General features: G+C 40.5%; 2 protein-coding genes across 7 annotated transcripts in view; both read right to left on the bottom strand.

The window, feature by feature from the left end:
* The window catches only part of wu:fj29h11 (protein NO VEIN), a 43,773-nt gene extending 42,869 nt beyond the window's left edge, over positions 1-904 (bottom strand). For 3 of the 5 annotated variants that reach the window (XM_042221651.1, XM_042221652.1, XM_042221653.1), the window contains exon 1: positions 28-545. The gene's annotated coding sequence lies outside the window, so the exon portion shown is untranslated. The other 2 variants (XM_014334033.2, XM_014334032.2) reach the window with 2 other exon arrangements.
* Positions 905-4,709: 3,805 nt separating this feature from the next.
* The window catches only part of LOC102299970 (sulfotransferase 2B1), a 12,598-nt gene continuing 2,088 nt past the window's right edge, over positions 4,710-15,219 (bottom strand). For both annotated transcript variants that reach the window (XM_005923782.2, XM_014334037.2), the window contains exons 2-6: positions 10,826-11,037; positions 6,793-6,919; positions 6,522-6,616; positions 6,230-6,410; positions 4,710-5,661 (exon numbers count right to left, since the gene is read on the bottom strand). In XM_005923782.2, coding sequence (XP_005923844.1) covers positions 5,552-5,661; positions 6,230-6,410; positions 6,522-6,616; positions 6,793-6,919; positions 10,826-11,037 — 725 coding nt within the window. In that variant the 3' untranslated portion in view covers positions 4,710-5,551. The remainder of the gene's footprint in view (positions 5,662-6,229; positions 6,411-6,521; positions 6,617-6,792; positions 6,920-10,825; positions 11,038-15,219) is intronic.

The following is a 15,219-nucleotide window of genomic DNA, read 5'->3' as shown; positions in this document are numbered from 1 at the left end:
ATGTATAGTCTGTCAGTGAGAGCATACCTTACAGTGATCAGTGTGCTTCGATCTTCTCAGTGCATCACAATAAACCACGAAGAGTAACAAGTCTTAACTAGTTTACCTCAGCAGAAGTAAAATAGTTATGAGAGTCCATGTGACTTTTGTCCCAGTCTTGTGATATATGATAATTACCCAGCTACCTGAAACAGAGGTCTCCAACCGCCCGTGCAGTTAGACAAGTAGTGTCAAACAGACAGTATATCTGTATGTCATCAGAGCTCTCTTTAATAAGAGCAGAAATGACATGTTTATAACATTATCTAATCAAAATATAAAACTACAGGGTTTACAGTGTGTCATTTAGTACAGCGCAAGTGCTTTTGAGCCTTCGGAGAACAAGAACAAAACATCCACTAAGAAACGACTACTTTACACTAATGTACCTCGTCATTGCATTGCAACTTTTATATTCATATATTCAAAATAATTATTTTGTTACGAAATACTGTGGAAAAAGAAGCAACAACCTAGAACGAAATAACTAAGTGAAAATGCTGTCCATCTACCTGTTATTACGATAACAACCCTTTAGTTACAGTTGTGGGGCGTGTGTCTTAGCCTGCATTCAACATCTCTGTCCGGCAGGATATAAGCATGACAGATACTTATGATGGCTAGCAACGGCGCTATGCTGGCTAGCATTCGAAACTAACAGCAGAAATATTATGAAGTAATAACAATGACATTAGTCGGTCAATATAAAGAGTTACAGCGATTAATCGGGGCGGCACTTGTATTAGGGAATCTTAACACTGTTAAAAAAGTCCAATTTAGTAGAAAATTTTAAATCGAAACTCATTGTGCATGCTAACATCTTGGCCGACTAGCTAGCTACTGCTAAGCTGCATTCACGTTGCTCGATAAAGGTGGTAAAACACCGTTCTCTGCTTTAGAGGCGTTCATGTGCGAAAGCTACTCACAAATAGTATATCACTCACAATCAAATTTGTCACTATTTTGTTTCTAAGTTTGACATATAAAACCAAACAGACATATAAACAGTTTTCAGAGACGTGTGAATGTATATTCTGAGGTAGTGAGGTAGCCTTAGGGCAGCTTTTGTGTTAGACAGTGATATTATCAGTAACTGCTGATCCAGTGTCTGAAACAAGCTGTTTAAGATCCCGTTTCCTCCCCCTTTCCCCCTTTAACACTCCCTTTTCAGTGTGAGATTGATGAATACACGCTTTATATTTTGTGTAATCCCCAGTATCCTATTCTATAAATCATCTATTTATAGTGGGTGTCTGTGAAGAACAAGTATGTCATAAAAAACAAAACAAAAACAGTTGTTTATGAGTTCAGAAACACATACAAACAACAACAAACAAACAAAAAGTGTAAAGTTGAACTTAGGCTTTTCCATTTCTTTGGTTGAATATTTAAAAATGCCGATGACAACAGCCTGATAGACGTCAAACAAACTTTCTTAAAGGCTTAACATGTCTCAGCTTGGCATGCAGGTGTGTCACCTGCTACTCAAGCCTCTTGGTAGTCAAAAGATCGTTGCACTTACTGTAGGAATGTCGTTTGGTGCCTCAACCAGTTCAACCACGTCTGACTCTGTGACTTCAATAAACGTGTTAAACTTTCACTCTTGTGCACTTGAGTCCTCTATTCCTGGAAGCATGTACAAGAAACTTTGAGTTTAAAAGTAAACTCTTGAGTTGATTAACTCTGAGATCAGCAACTGTGAGACCCCGTTTCCAGTGGATGGAGGAATTGTATGCTTGTGTCTGTGCTGACCATGATATTTAACTCACAAAACAGGAGAGAAAAAATAGGAGAGTCGTTTTAATCGGCTTGTTATTTTGTTACAGGCAAAATACAAGTGTGGCATAATGTTATATAATGTAATCTAAAATGTTTTGTAATGTGAATTTCCATTAGATGCACTAATTTTGCATTTAGTTTTTAAATCTAATTATTGAGCTGTGCCGCTGACAGGGCCAAGTGTAGGTCACAACAACTGAAGATAAACATCTGGAGAAACAGATCAGACGCAGACAGTTGTGAGATTAGTTGCCCAGATAGCAACAGACTCTGGACAAATTCAGTTTCAGTTCAATTTATATAGCAGCAAACAGCAACAATAGTTCCCTCAAGGCAACTTTTACTGCAAGTTTAACACTGTTCAATAATAGACAATAACAAACTCCAACAATCAAACAGCACCTCATGAGCAAGCCCTTGGCAGTGATGGGTAGGAAAAACTCCCCTTTAACAGAAAAAACCCTCTGGGACACTCAGGGAGGGGCAGCCGTAATATAATTAGGATAAAAAATAGGATAAAAGACAGAGTGGAAGCGAGCCAGAGATGAATAATAACTAATGATTAAACACAGACTGCTCTAACACACAGTGCTTCTTGATGTCCCCAGCAGGGGGAGCTTCAGGGTCACCAGATCCAGCCCTAAATATATGCTTTAGCAAAAAGGAAAGTTTTAAGCCTTTTTTTGAAGATGAGAGGGTGCCTGTCTCCTGAACCAAAAGTGGGACCTGGTTCCACAGAAGAGGGATCTGACTTCCCTCATTTTTTTAATTAAATAAAATCTGTTTGTGCCCTAATTTGTGACCCTTTCGTTGTTTGGACAATTATTCGGTAAAATACTGAAATCATAAAGGGATGGCACAGCTGATCTTCTGCTCAGTCCTACAATGATCTCTGGCTCAATTTTACGCAACTCAAGAATGCTGAAGTATTTCCACAACCGAATGCCAATTTTTTGGGGGGGGAAACGAATGAAAAATATATGAATTGCTTATAATTGTATTATTATACAATAAATTAAAAGAAAAGTTGCTCTAACTTTAACTAAGTTTGTGTACTGTTGGCTAATACAAAGTCTTAACAGTGGAAAACGTCTTTTACAATGCGGCACCAAGAAATCGCTAATGTTTTAAAATGTTAAATTGAAACAAATCAAACACTTTGAGCCTTTTACACTTCTGACAACACTCACTGCATTTTTGGGAAATGGAAACCACATCAGTGTCACCCTGAAACGCAAGCAGAATGTGTCATCAGGGACATTACACTGTAAAAACTGGTGTGACATAGAATGAGGCGCTAATTGGACAACTGTTCTTTGCAAAATAGCAAAAGGACTGTGTACTGCAGGACAAAGCACAGTAGTTTTCCTCTGACTTTAAGTGGAGCAGAGGAAAGATTTTGAAAGCGTCAGTAAACGGAAATACAAAAAATTAAGTCATTAAATAGTTACATATTTACAAAGATTGCAATCTGTTACATTTGAAACAAGAAAAGAAAAGCGGTGGAAACTATGGGGGGAAAGAGGCATTCCATAATCGTTACTTATGATTAGTTTAAGTAAATTCTTTCCCTACGCACCCACGTGAAAGAGCAAAGAGTTCACGTTCTGACAAAGAAAGAATTTTAATCTAATAATAATTAAGAATCTAATAATTCTGCACTCCCTGTACAAACAATTATGGAACAATCTTGCATTCAGTTACAGCCAGCTTTTACAGCATGACCTTTCAAAGGCTGTCTGTTCAGAACCACACACAAAAAAACCCTGTCTAAACCATTTATATGTTTATGAGCCAAAATGACTTCATAATGATTGCTTAGTTAAGGTTTGCAGCTTGCTACTGAAGGTTAAATAGCAAGCTAAAGAAGCAGATCATTTTGGGTCTGCTAATTCTTTCTTGACAGTACCTTCTTTTCTGTGAGGCTGAGCAATCCCACTGCTGTGAAAGCAAACATGATAATCAGTATGACACCATTAACCGTCACTGGTTTTATCTTCTCATACATTTTGTTTTACTCTGTGTCTTTATGGTCACTTCACAGCCCGTCATGGCAGAAGACTGAGTCCGGTTCTGCAAGATGTATTCTCATGCTTAAATAGTTCTTCCTTCCCACTCTCTCCAAGGGCTTTTTCATAAGGGATAGTCTGATTGTTGCTGTTTTCTGTCTTATACTGAATGATCTTTACCTTATAATCTAAAGTGCCTTGTTACATCCCCCAGGAGGATGTCTCTTCTCCCTACTAACCCTTTCTTTTGTCCAGGCTCCACTTCCTCTGTCCTGATTGGATGCTGCGCAGAGTCCGGCTAATTGGTAATCAGCAGAGCACTATTTAAGGTCTGTGGAGCTGTGCTTCTGTGCCCTCTGGCTATTTTGGTTGCCATACCTGTGCAGGCTTGCATGCCTTTGGATCTTGTATGAGCATTGTTGTTTTCATGTTCAGACGGCTTGTAGGGGAGAGCTGCCTTTTGTTTTGACAACCTGTTTTCTCCTGTTTATGTGTTGTTAGGTAGGTTATGGTTATAGGTTGTATATTTTGTTTCTTTGGAGTTAGGTAAGTTTCTTTTATTTCTACATCAGGGATGTTTTGTTTGTTATGTTGGCCTTGGCTCTCCCTGACGTTATACCTCAGTCTGATCCCATCACCAGTATTAAATAAACCTTCTAAAATTACCATCTTGGCTCCTCCTTCTCTATCCACCTTTATGTTCGTCCCTTCAACCCCCTAGACTAGCCAGGGGACGTAACAGCCTTCAGATGACTGGTGATGTAACATTGCATTGAACTCAATTATGATTTACACCACGTTATCATTGATGTCCTATACACTGCTAGCTTGTACATTCTTTCTAACAATATTGTACATGTAGTAACATTTAACAAACATGACTTAGGCAAGATTTTAGGGCTTTAATCTGGCACAGTGACCACTTTAACAGACAAGATGTACGATCTGAGCTACAGAGGGTAGCATAACTCCTTGCGACACTTCAGAGCATTTGACCAGAAAAACACACAGCACAGGAAAACTTGCATACTTGTGCAGATCTGTGTGCGGATGCAAAAGTATTATATGTAAAGTGGCATTGCACCCAAATGTAAAAACTGTTTCATATTGAATAAAGGCATAAATCTACTTAAGTAATGGAACAAATGTTTGAGCATTAGAATATACTTTAATTATGCAGAATATATGCACTATATTACTAGATCATAATTTTTGAATGTTTATATCACATGCTTTTAATTACTTGTGCATCAGGGGGTAGCTTTATCTGTAACAATATAGCTTTTTATCACATTTTATGCTTTAAAATCTGCAGAATAAGCAACTTAAGAGTTAATATAAATGGTATTGAGTTAAAAGTACATCATTTGAAAGTTTGGAAGCAGAAAACAAAATGGCATAGAATAAACAAATACATGTTACTGGTCCTATTGTCACTCTCGTTCAGTGACATTGGATATTTTAAGTTTCACAGTTCTCTAGCCTAGTGGAAAATTATTTCGCGGACTCTTTCAACATCATCACTGACATCGACCCTGACAACCCCCTCACTCCACCAGGGTTTCACTTAAACAGAGCTGATTTTAGTTTTGCACCAATCAGAATGCTGTTACCAGTTTTATGTTGATAACTACGAAATTACGTCATGAATACATATCAACAAACCATTTAATGCTCTACTTTGTTTCTCTAATTCTATGATGAAATGACTTTCATTTAGTCTTTTAATCCCAAACAAATTTATATTTGACATCTTTCATTTTGTCTTTGTAAACAGCATCAAAGCATTCTGCTTCTGCCTCTGTTAGCTGATTCTTCCAGTCTCCAGCAATTCCTGAAACACAACACACAGAGAAGAATTAAACCTAAATTGAAGGAACTGTTGTGTCTATTTTAGGTTGTAAATGTAAAATTCTGTTACAGTTTTTCTCAGTTCCTTACGTATTATTACCAGGCTTATAAACTAAAAATCCAAACCCTATCTCAGGTGATCATTTAGAAAGTTCTTGGTTCATTTCTTAAACCTAGGTAGCACATCCAGGTGCAAACACAGAGTCAAAACTTTTTCTGCACCAATTAGAACCTTTAAAAGTCTGATAAAAGAGCGCTGGGTCGGTGATGCAAAGGAGGAACACAAGGACAAAAAAATTTACCAATAATCCAAGGTACTCCAACATTTTCCTGCCCGCATACTTTCATTTTAAAACCTACATCCACATTCACCTCCTCCCAGAGTCCTGTTTAGACATGCCAGTCGAAGTTATAGGGGGGTGGATAAGAGATATAACTCATGCTATTTCACCATACAGTACAGCTTCAAAACCAACATACTTCGGGGGGGTTTGACGGGGGGAGAGGGGTTGGGTGCGGTAACCATTCTCAGTAGTATTACAAAAACACACCTTTCCTGAGGAATTCAGACTTGCTCTGGTCCATGATTTCTTTAGGAACAGCCGAGTAGTTCGACATGCTGTTTTTCTTCATGTTCTTGAACAAGCATCGGTCTGCTATCTTCTCTGTTACTTCAGTATCCAGAGATTTCTCCATGAACTGAGCGATTCTGGTCACAGAGTCCTTCAGGTCCTGCACCGTGCAGACAAACACCGTTCAGCTCATGTTCTTACCACGAATCTCAGTGTTTGACTCTTTTTTTCGTGTTTAAATTATTTGGAAAGCATTTGCAGTTGTTCTCACCTTTAAAAGTTCTTCATAGGAGATGTACATGATGGACTCCTTATCTTTAGCATTGAGCCAACCCTTCACATGGTCAAACCAGGAACCAAATATAACTAAAAGAAAAGATTCCCTTTGAGTTATTATGAATACAATAGCAAACGTCTCTGCATTAATGGTTCAACTTCATCAATCCTTATTCCTCTTGTTACCAGTTGTAAAATACAATTGAATAAAAGGCTAAATGTCACCTGCTGTTCTAATACAGAGTAAAAAAAAAAAAAAGAACAACCTTCTCCATCTAGGAACTTCTGGAGGAACTCGCTCTGTGGGCCTGGTTTCACCAGGAACGAAGTTGACCCGAAATAGTGAAAAGCAGACGTAAACACATCTTTGGGGTTCCTCATGACATAGATGACCTGGAGTAATGACAAATCATTACTTCACTTTAAACATTCAACATTTAAGTTTGTAGCTTTATGACCAAATAAAACTACAATGTACAGGGAGTGCAGAATTATTAGGCAAGTTGTATTTTTGAGGAATAATGTTATTATTGAACAACAACCATGTTCTCAATGAACCCAAAAAAACTCATTAATATCAAAGCTGAATGTTTTGGAAGTAGTTTTTAGTTTGTTTTTAGTTTTAGCTATTTTAGGGGGATATCTGTGTGTGCAGGTGACTATTACTGTGCAAATTATTAGGCAACTTAACAAAAAACAAATATATACCCATTTCAATTATTTATTTTTACCAGTGAAACCAATATAACATCTCCACATTCACAAATATACATTTCTGACATTCAAAAACAAAACAAAAACAAATCAGCGACCAATATAGCCACCTTTCTTTGCAAGGACACTCAAAAGCCTGCCATCCATGGATTCTGTCAGTGTTTTGATCTGTTCACCATCAACATTGCGTGCAGCAGCAACCACAGCCTCCCAGACACTGTTCAGAGAGGTGTACTGTTTTCCCTCCTTGTAAATCTCACATTTGATGATGGACCACAGGTTCTCAATGGGGTTCAGATCAGGTGAACAAGGAGGCCATGTCATTAGTTTTTCTTCTTTTATACCCTTTCTTGCCAGCCACGCTGTGGAGTACTTGGACGCGTGTGATGGAGCATTGTCCTGCATGAAAATCATGTTTTTCTTGAAGGATGCAGACTTCTTCCTGTACCACTGCTTGAAGAAGGTGTCTTCCAGAAACTGGCAGTAGGACTGGGAGTTGAGCTTGACTCCATCCTCAACCCGAAAAGGCCCCACAAGCTCATCTTTGATGATACCAGCCCAAACCAGTACTCCACCTCCACCTTGCTGGCGTCTGAGTCGGACTGGAGCTCTCTGCCCTTTACCAATCCAGCCACGGGCCCATCCATCTGGCCCATCAAGACTCACTCTCATTTCATCAGTCCATAAAACCTTAGAAAAACCAGTCTTGAGATATTTCTTGGCCCAGTCTTGACGTTTCAGCTTGTGTGTCTTGTTCAGTGGTGGTCGTCTTTCAGCCTTTCTTACCTTGGCCATGTCTCTGAGTATTGCACACCTTGTGCTTTTGGGCACTCCAGTGATGTTGCAGCTCTGAAATATGGCCAAACTGGTGGCAAGTGGCATCTTGGCAGCTGCACGCTTGACTTTTCTCAGTTCATGGCAGTTACAGTGGGGCAAAAAAGTATTTAGTCAGCCACCGATTGTGCAAGTTCCCCCACTAAAATGATGACAGAGGTCAGTAATTTGCACCAGAGGTACACTTCAACTGTGAGAGACAGAATGTGAAAAAAAAAATCCATGAATCCACATGGTAGGATTTGTAAAGAATTTATTCGTAAATCAGGGTGGAAAATAAGTATTTGGTCAATAACAAAAATACAACTCAATACTTTGTAACATAACCTTTGTTGGCAATAACAGAGGTCAAACGTTTACTATAGGTCTTTACCAGGTTTGCACACACAGTAGCTGGTATTTTGGCCCATTCCTCCATGCAGATCTTCTCGAGAGCAGTGATGTTTTGGGGCTGTCGCCGAGCAACACGGACTTTCAACTCCCGCCACAGATTTTCTATGGGGTTGAGGTCTGGAGACTGGCTAGGCCACTCCAGGACTTTCAAATGCTTCTTACGGAGCCACTCCTTTGTTGCCCGGGCGGTGTGTTTTGGATCATTGTCATGTTGGAAGACCCAGCCTCGTTTCATCTTCAAAGTTCTCACTGATGGAAGGAGGTTTTGGCTCAAAATCTCACGATACATGGCCCCATTCATTCTGTCCTTAACACGGATCAGTCGTCCTGTCCCCTTGGCAGAAAAACAGCCCCATAGCATGATGTTTCCACCCCCATGCTTCACAGTAGGTATGGTGTTCTTGGGATGCAACTCAGTATTCTTCTTCCTCCAAACACGACGAGTTGAGTTTATACCAAAAAGTTCTACTTTGGTTTCATCTGACCACATGACATTCTCCCAATCCTCTGCTGTATCATCCATGTGCTCTCTGGCAAACTTCAGACGGGCCTGGACATGCACTGGCTTCAGCAGCGGAACACGTCTGGCACTGCGGGATTTGATTCCCTGCCGTTGTAGTGTGTTACTGATGGTGACCTTTGTTACTTTGGTCCCAGCTCTCTGCAGGTCATTCACCAGGTCCCCCCGTGTGGTTCTGGGATCTTTGCTCACCGTTCTCATGATCATTTTGACCCCACGGGATGAGATCTTGCGTGGAGCCCCAGATCGAGGGAGATTATCAGTGGTCTTGTATGTCTTCCATTTTCTGATGATTGCTCCCACAGTTGATTTTTTCACACCAAGCTGCTTGCCTATTGTAGATTCACTCTTCCCAGTCTGGTGCAGGTCTACAATACTTTTCCTGGTGTCCTTCGAAAGCTCTTTGGTCTTGGCCATGGCGGAGTTTGGAGTCTGACTGTTTGAGGCTGTGGACAGGTGTCTTTTATACAGATGATGAGTTCAAACAGGTGCCATTCATACAGGTAACGAGTGGGGGACAGAAAAGCTTCTTACAGAAGACGTTACAGGTCTGTGAGAGCCAGAGATTTTCCTTGTTTGAGGTGACCAAATACTTATTTTCCACCCTAATTTACAATAAATTCTTTACAAATCCTACCATGTGGATTCATGGATTTTTTTTCACATTCTGTCTCTCACAGTTGAAGTGTACCTCTGGTGCAAATTACTGACCTCTGTCATCATTTTAGGTGGGGGAACTTGCACAATCGGTGGCTGACTAAATACTTTTTTGCCCCACTGTATTTTGCGCCTTGGTTTTTCCACACGCTTGACTTTTCTCAGTTCATGGGCAGTTATTTTGCGCCTTGGTTTTTCCACACGCTTCTTGCGACCCTGTTGACTATTTTGAATGAAACGCTTGATTGTTCGATGATCACGCTTCAGAAGCTTTGCAATTTTGAGACTGCTGCATCCCTCTGCAAGATATCTCACTATTTTTGACTTTTCTGAGCCTGTCAAGTCCTTCTTTTGACCCATTTTGCCAAAGGAAAGGACGTTGCCTAATAATTATGCACACCTGATATAGGGTGTTGATGTCATTAGACCACACCCCTTCTCATTACAGAGATGCACATCACCTAATATGCTTAATTGGTAGTAGGCTTTCGAGCCTATACAGCTTGGAGTAAGACAACATGCATGAAGAGGATGATGTGGACAAAATACTCATTTGCCTAATAATTCTGCACTCCCTGTATGTATTACACAGACAAAGCAATGCACACCACAGACCTTCTCACTGGTGATTTTTTTTGTATGGTTGCTTACTTTGCCATGCCAGACACTTGGACACAGGCACAGCAGAATACAAACCCTGTATTTCTTATAGGAACTACTAACTAATAGCCTGAGGTCTCATAAGAAGCTGTCAGTGGTGAGTAATGACAAATCCTCTGTTCTTGTTGTTGTGTCTTTTAAATTGTGTTGTAATGTTCTTTCAGTTACTTCATTTTCTTTCCACATCAGTTCTCTGTGCGGAGGAAACCTGACAAAGACTTTCACATTTTTCTCCGACAAGTTGTTTACTCAGTGTTTTATCAGGCTAATATTAGGGGCTGTTGGCTACATGTCTTTTACAAGTATTCTTATGTTGGCTGCCTGTGCTACATTCATGTTTTAAACCACTCAATTTAGATTATGCCTGGATGAATCCCAGCATATCTATGCCAATTATTTGTTATTAAGGAGGAGAAGCTGCTACTCTATAGCAGGAATTAAAGAGACCCATAAAACATCCCCTTTCACATTTAAATCAACAGCTTTAATGACCCACGAACCAAACTATGTGGCAGACCTACCTTTGGTTTAACTTCAAAGAAGGATGGCGGCATCATGCTGTAGTGGAAGTGAGTTGTAAACATGCGTGGAGACGGCCTCTTTTCAAGGTTGAGGGTGAGGGCTCGATTCTCCTCCAGCCATGGAACACGGTCCCAGTTGTGGAGAGTCTCAACGGAGGCCGGATCCCCTCCGCTGATGATGAGAGGGAGCATCTCCTGCATCCATGTCGTACCTACAAAAAAGAAACAATCTCATGTTTTGATTTAGCTTTTATTTGGGCCTCCCAATATTAGAGCTCAGCGCTTCGACTGAATTGAATTATCTTGATTAACATGTAGAGTGCAGAGGGTTTTTGCAACACGCTTACACATCATACTGGGCTGAGGGTGTCCGAACAGAATTTCCCAAACTTAAATAATAAATAGAATCAGTAGCATAATATTAATAATCAAGGCTAGTCAGGGAGGCGTCTTCTGTTATTCCAGGAAGAGGAGCAGATACGAGGTGAGGTCAGACGAGGAGAAGAGGAGAAGATCCGGCAGGGAGACAGCAGGACTGAAGAAGATAGTCATAATAATACATTTTATTGTTGTGGTATAAACTGTATGGTGCGACTTGAGGCAGGCAATGGCTGAGCGGGCTCACGTGAGCCTCCAGCTGAAACAGGAGGCTGCAGGGGCTCGGCTGAGGCGAAACAGGGCCAGCAGGTGCAGAAACCTCTGGCTGAAGCAGAGCTATCTGGAGCTGTGCAGGGCACACAGCTGGCTCAGGATGCAGCAGCTGGGGCTGCGCAGCCCATGCAATCTGATCGGGATGGCTGGCTGGATGAACTCGCCTAGCTCCCAGCTGACGGAGGAGGAGAAGAAGGCTGCACTGCCTCCAGGAGTGCAGAGCCAGCTGAGGTCACAGGCTCAGCCTCTGGGGGGAGTTTCAGTTTCTGAGGAGCCCAATTTCACAGTCACGCAGTCTCAGAATAAACAATCTTTGGAATTATTATTCCAGACCAGGGAAGAGTGGGAGTAACACAGTTCTTTAAGTCCTTAGAGCAGATGATTCTGTTTCTGAAAACACAGACTTTAAATTTCCAGGCTCAGGAGAAACGTAATCAAAGGTCGGAGAAAGTCCACTACAAAGAGGAAGCCGGAAACCAGGCTTTGTAGCCGGCTAGCTACAATCTTTATGACCACGACGGTATTCCTTATGAGTGAGAGGACCCAAATGCAAGCATTGGAGATGGAACAGAACTTGAACTGAAAGTGAGCCTTTGTTATGGCGGAGCAGAATTCAAACAAAGCCAAATGTGACAATGACTAAACTAGCGAAACCTAAACTGGGAGAAACCTTAAAAACAAGTACAAAGAAACTAAAGACCTGAGCACCTGAGACATGGAAACCTGGAGAATGGGAAACACGAGACATAGAAACACAAGGGGAGATACGCAGATAATCCAGCAGCAAACAGAGGAAGACAAATGGCTTAAATACACAAAGGGATAATGAGGGAATGAGACACGGGAGGACAGCACAGCTGGGAGTACTCAAACATAACGAGACAGGGAGGAAGCAAACCTAAACACACTAAGCACTACACAAGGACCTATCAAAATAATCCAGGAAACATGAGACACAGACTAAGGCTACGTTCACTCTGCAGGTCTTGATGCTCAATTCCGATTTTTTGATCAAATCCGATGTTTCTGTCTGCTCGTTCACACTACAAATAAAATGCGACAGCAAAAGCACTCTAGTGTGAACGCTCAAAGCGGCCGCATGCGCAAAAGAAGACGTCACACACAACGCGCTCTGTTTAGACCCAGAGCAAACAGTATTGTTTGACTGATGGCCCTTAATATAAAGACTTCGGACTTCACGTTTCCCAATTTTGTTATTTCCATAATAATGTAAATAACCTAATAATTATCCTTATTGCTGTTTTAGAGGAGCGGTGCTTCAAAGGATAGTTGCAGATTTCTGTCAGAATCTGCAGATTATACAGTTCAAATAAAATGTTCATGTTTCTCCAACGTTGTCTTCCCAGCAGTTTCACCGGATGGCCAGGAAGCATTCACGATGTCTTATCGGGCGCTTCTCCGGCGCTGATAATTGACGTCTGTCTTGTGTCAGTGACGTAAAAGACGGATTTAATGCGACTTGACCATTCAAACAGCAGTCGCTTTCTGAAACATCGGATATGTATCGGATTCAGTACCACATAAGTGACCCAGATCGGATTTGAAAATATCGGATTTGTGCCGTTCACACTGTCATAGCATGATCGGTGTGAACGTATGACGTGGATTTGACACTGAGACCAGGAGATATGACTGACTAGGGAGAAGGAGGGAACATAGTCTGGACAGAGGAGCTGCATGAACATAGAGAAAAGGGTGACTAGATATGAAATGTGGAATACAGCAAAGGCATAGAAACACAACCTAAATCCTAAAAAACACAGAAAATAACTAAGAAACAAGAAATACAAAGACTATTACATGAATAACACTAAATCAAAGAATATTCAAAAACCAGGAAACACAAACCCTGCGTCCCCAGACCCAGAACCGTGACAATAACCAGGGTTTAGAAATGAGCGAGTTCCAGAATCTTTCACCTTAATGTAGTAGACCAGATATATGTTTCACTTGTTTGCCTTACCTTGTGATTGTGCATAGTATGGTTCGGACAGTCTGTGGGCATTTTATGTTCTACTCACGAGTCTGTTACTAAAAGATCTTTCTGTACAAAGCGAGCTTAATGCAGTATTCAAATATTTACTATAGGCCCACAGTAGTTAGCAGAAACTCGCTCACCTCATTTCATGACACTGGCAAACTTGAGTGTCAAATTTTAAAAAGTTGATGTCAAACATTTGTGCTGGTTTGTGCTGCAAAAAGTTTCGTTTGTGCTGCTCAGATCTGTCCTGCCATTCTAGCAAAACTGAATGCTGGCTTGACAATGAACCAGTTGTACACAGTTCCCTAAATATGCATTCTTCTCTTGTAATAATGAGAAAGCTTAAACTAAAACTACAATAAGCCATCCATTTTCTTCAGTTAGCACTGTATTTATTTAACTTTTTTAATTGTATCCAAGATAAAGTCCCTGTCTAAGAAGGAGCTGATCTAGTCCACTTCCTGTCTGTCCTTTTAAATACATCCATCGCCTGCTGATTGTTTTTGGTGTTCACAAATACTTTGTAGAAAATATGTCCAAACTCTAATAAAACTTCACTTGTATTCCTCCATTTTTGCAAGTAAAAAAACACCATTCTGGTACTGAACATCACATTTTAAGTTGTAAATACACTGATTCTTATAGCGTACTCTCCCAGAGTGCTCAAAGGACTCCATACAACATTCACCTATTCTCACAAGCACTCTAACTACATTCACACTGATGGATGCATCAGAGAGCAACTGGTTAGTTAGCAGGAGTTAACATCTTGCCTATGGATACTTGATATGCAGACTGGAGGAGCCGGGGATCATTAGGTGACCTCTACTAGCTGAGCTACAGCCACCCCCGGCTGCTGGTAGAAAAGCTCTGCTGTCTGTGGCTTTATGACTAAAAATCAACCGGATGTGGTGACATGATTCATTGTGTTAAAAGGGCAAGTAGCATGTAAAGTCATATATCTATTGTCACAGCACCTTTAACAAAAACATAAAGAAAAGTGCCAGAAGACATTTTTGAGCCTTAGTACCACACAGCACATTCATAGGGTATATAGGGTCAGTCTCTTCAGAAATACCAGCCAAAAAGTGATTCTGTGATTTTTTTATGTTATTGCTCATCTTGATAAATAGAATGTACTGAAATTATTTTTACGAGGGGTTTGTACATAACATGAAGAAAGGATGCAGGTATAATGCACTAATACAGGTACAGCTGCTCTGTGCCACGGTAACTGTATTACACTGTTCCAAAAAATAGTAATGTCAAATTATTTTACTGTGTATTTTACAGTTGTGTACTGTTTTTCTAGAATATCATTACTGTAGGAGCCATTCTTGGGTTAATACCTTATGTGGTCACTAGAGGTCACCTTTTTCTGTTTTGATTATGTAATGTAAAGGTATTTAAGGTAGACGCACGTAATCGGCGTCAGGTGTGTCATTGAGAAGGCAAACAGTTTGTGACCGTTGCGCTGTTATGCTAAGTCGATACAGAATAAAGACCAAAAAGGACAAGATACATACTGCTGGAGTTATTGGACTGTGAACTTAATTCATGCATACCAGTGACATCGCGTCACCCCCGTTAACGACCACCTCAGTGGCTTCAAGCGTAGGCTTAGCCTCTACAATTACATTTACATAAGTAGACTGTGATCTGACACGTCAAATGTAAAATAACATAACATCACTGTAAATGTAATAAAACACAATTTACTTGTTTGTTAAATATATTTTTT

The sequence above is a fragment of the Haplochromis burtoni genome, unplaced genomic scaffold, assembly GCF_018398535.1.
Source record: "Haplochromis burtoni strain Fernald_Lab_line unplaced genomic scaffold, NCSU_Asbu1 Contig_71, whole genome shotgun sequence".
Taxonomy (NCBI): Eukaryota; Metazoa; Chordata; class Actinopteri; order Cichliformes; family Cichlidae; genus Haplochromis; species Haplochromis burtoni.
Note: the sequence above shows the minus strand (reverse complement) of the source record. Positions and strands in the feature narration are given on the sequence as shown.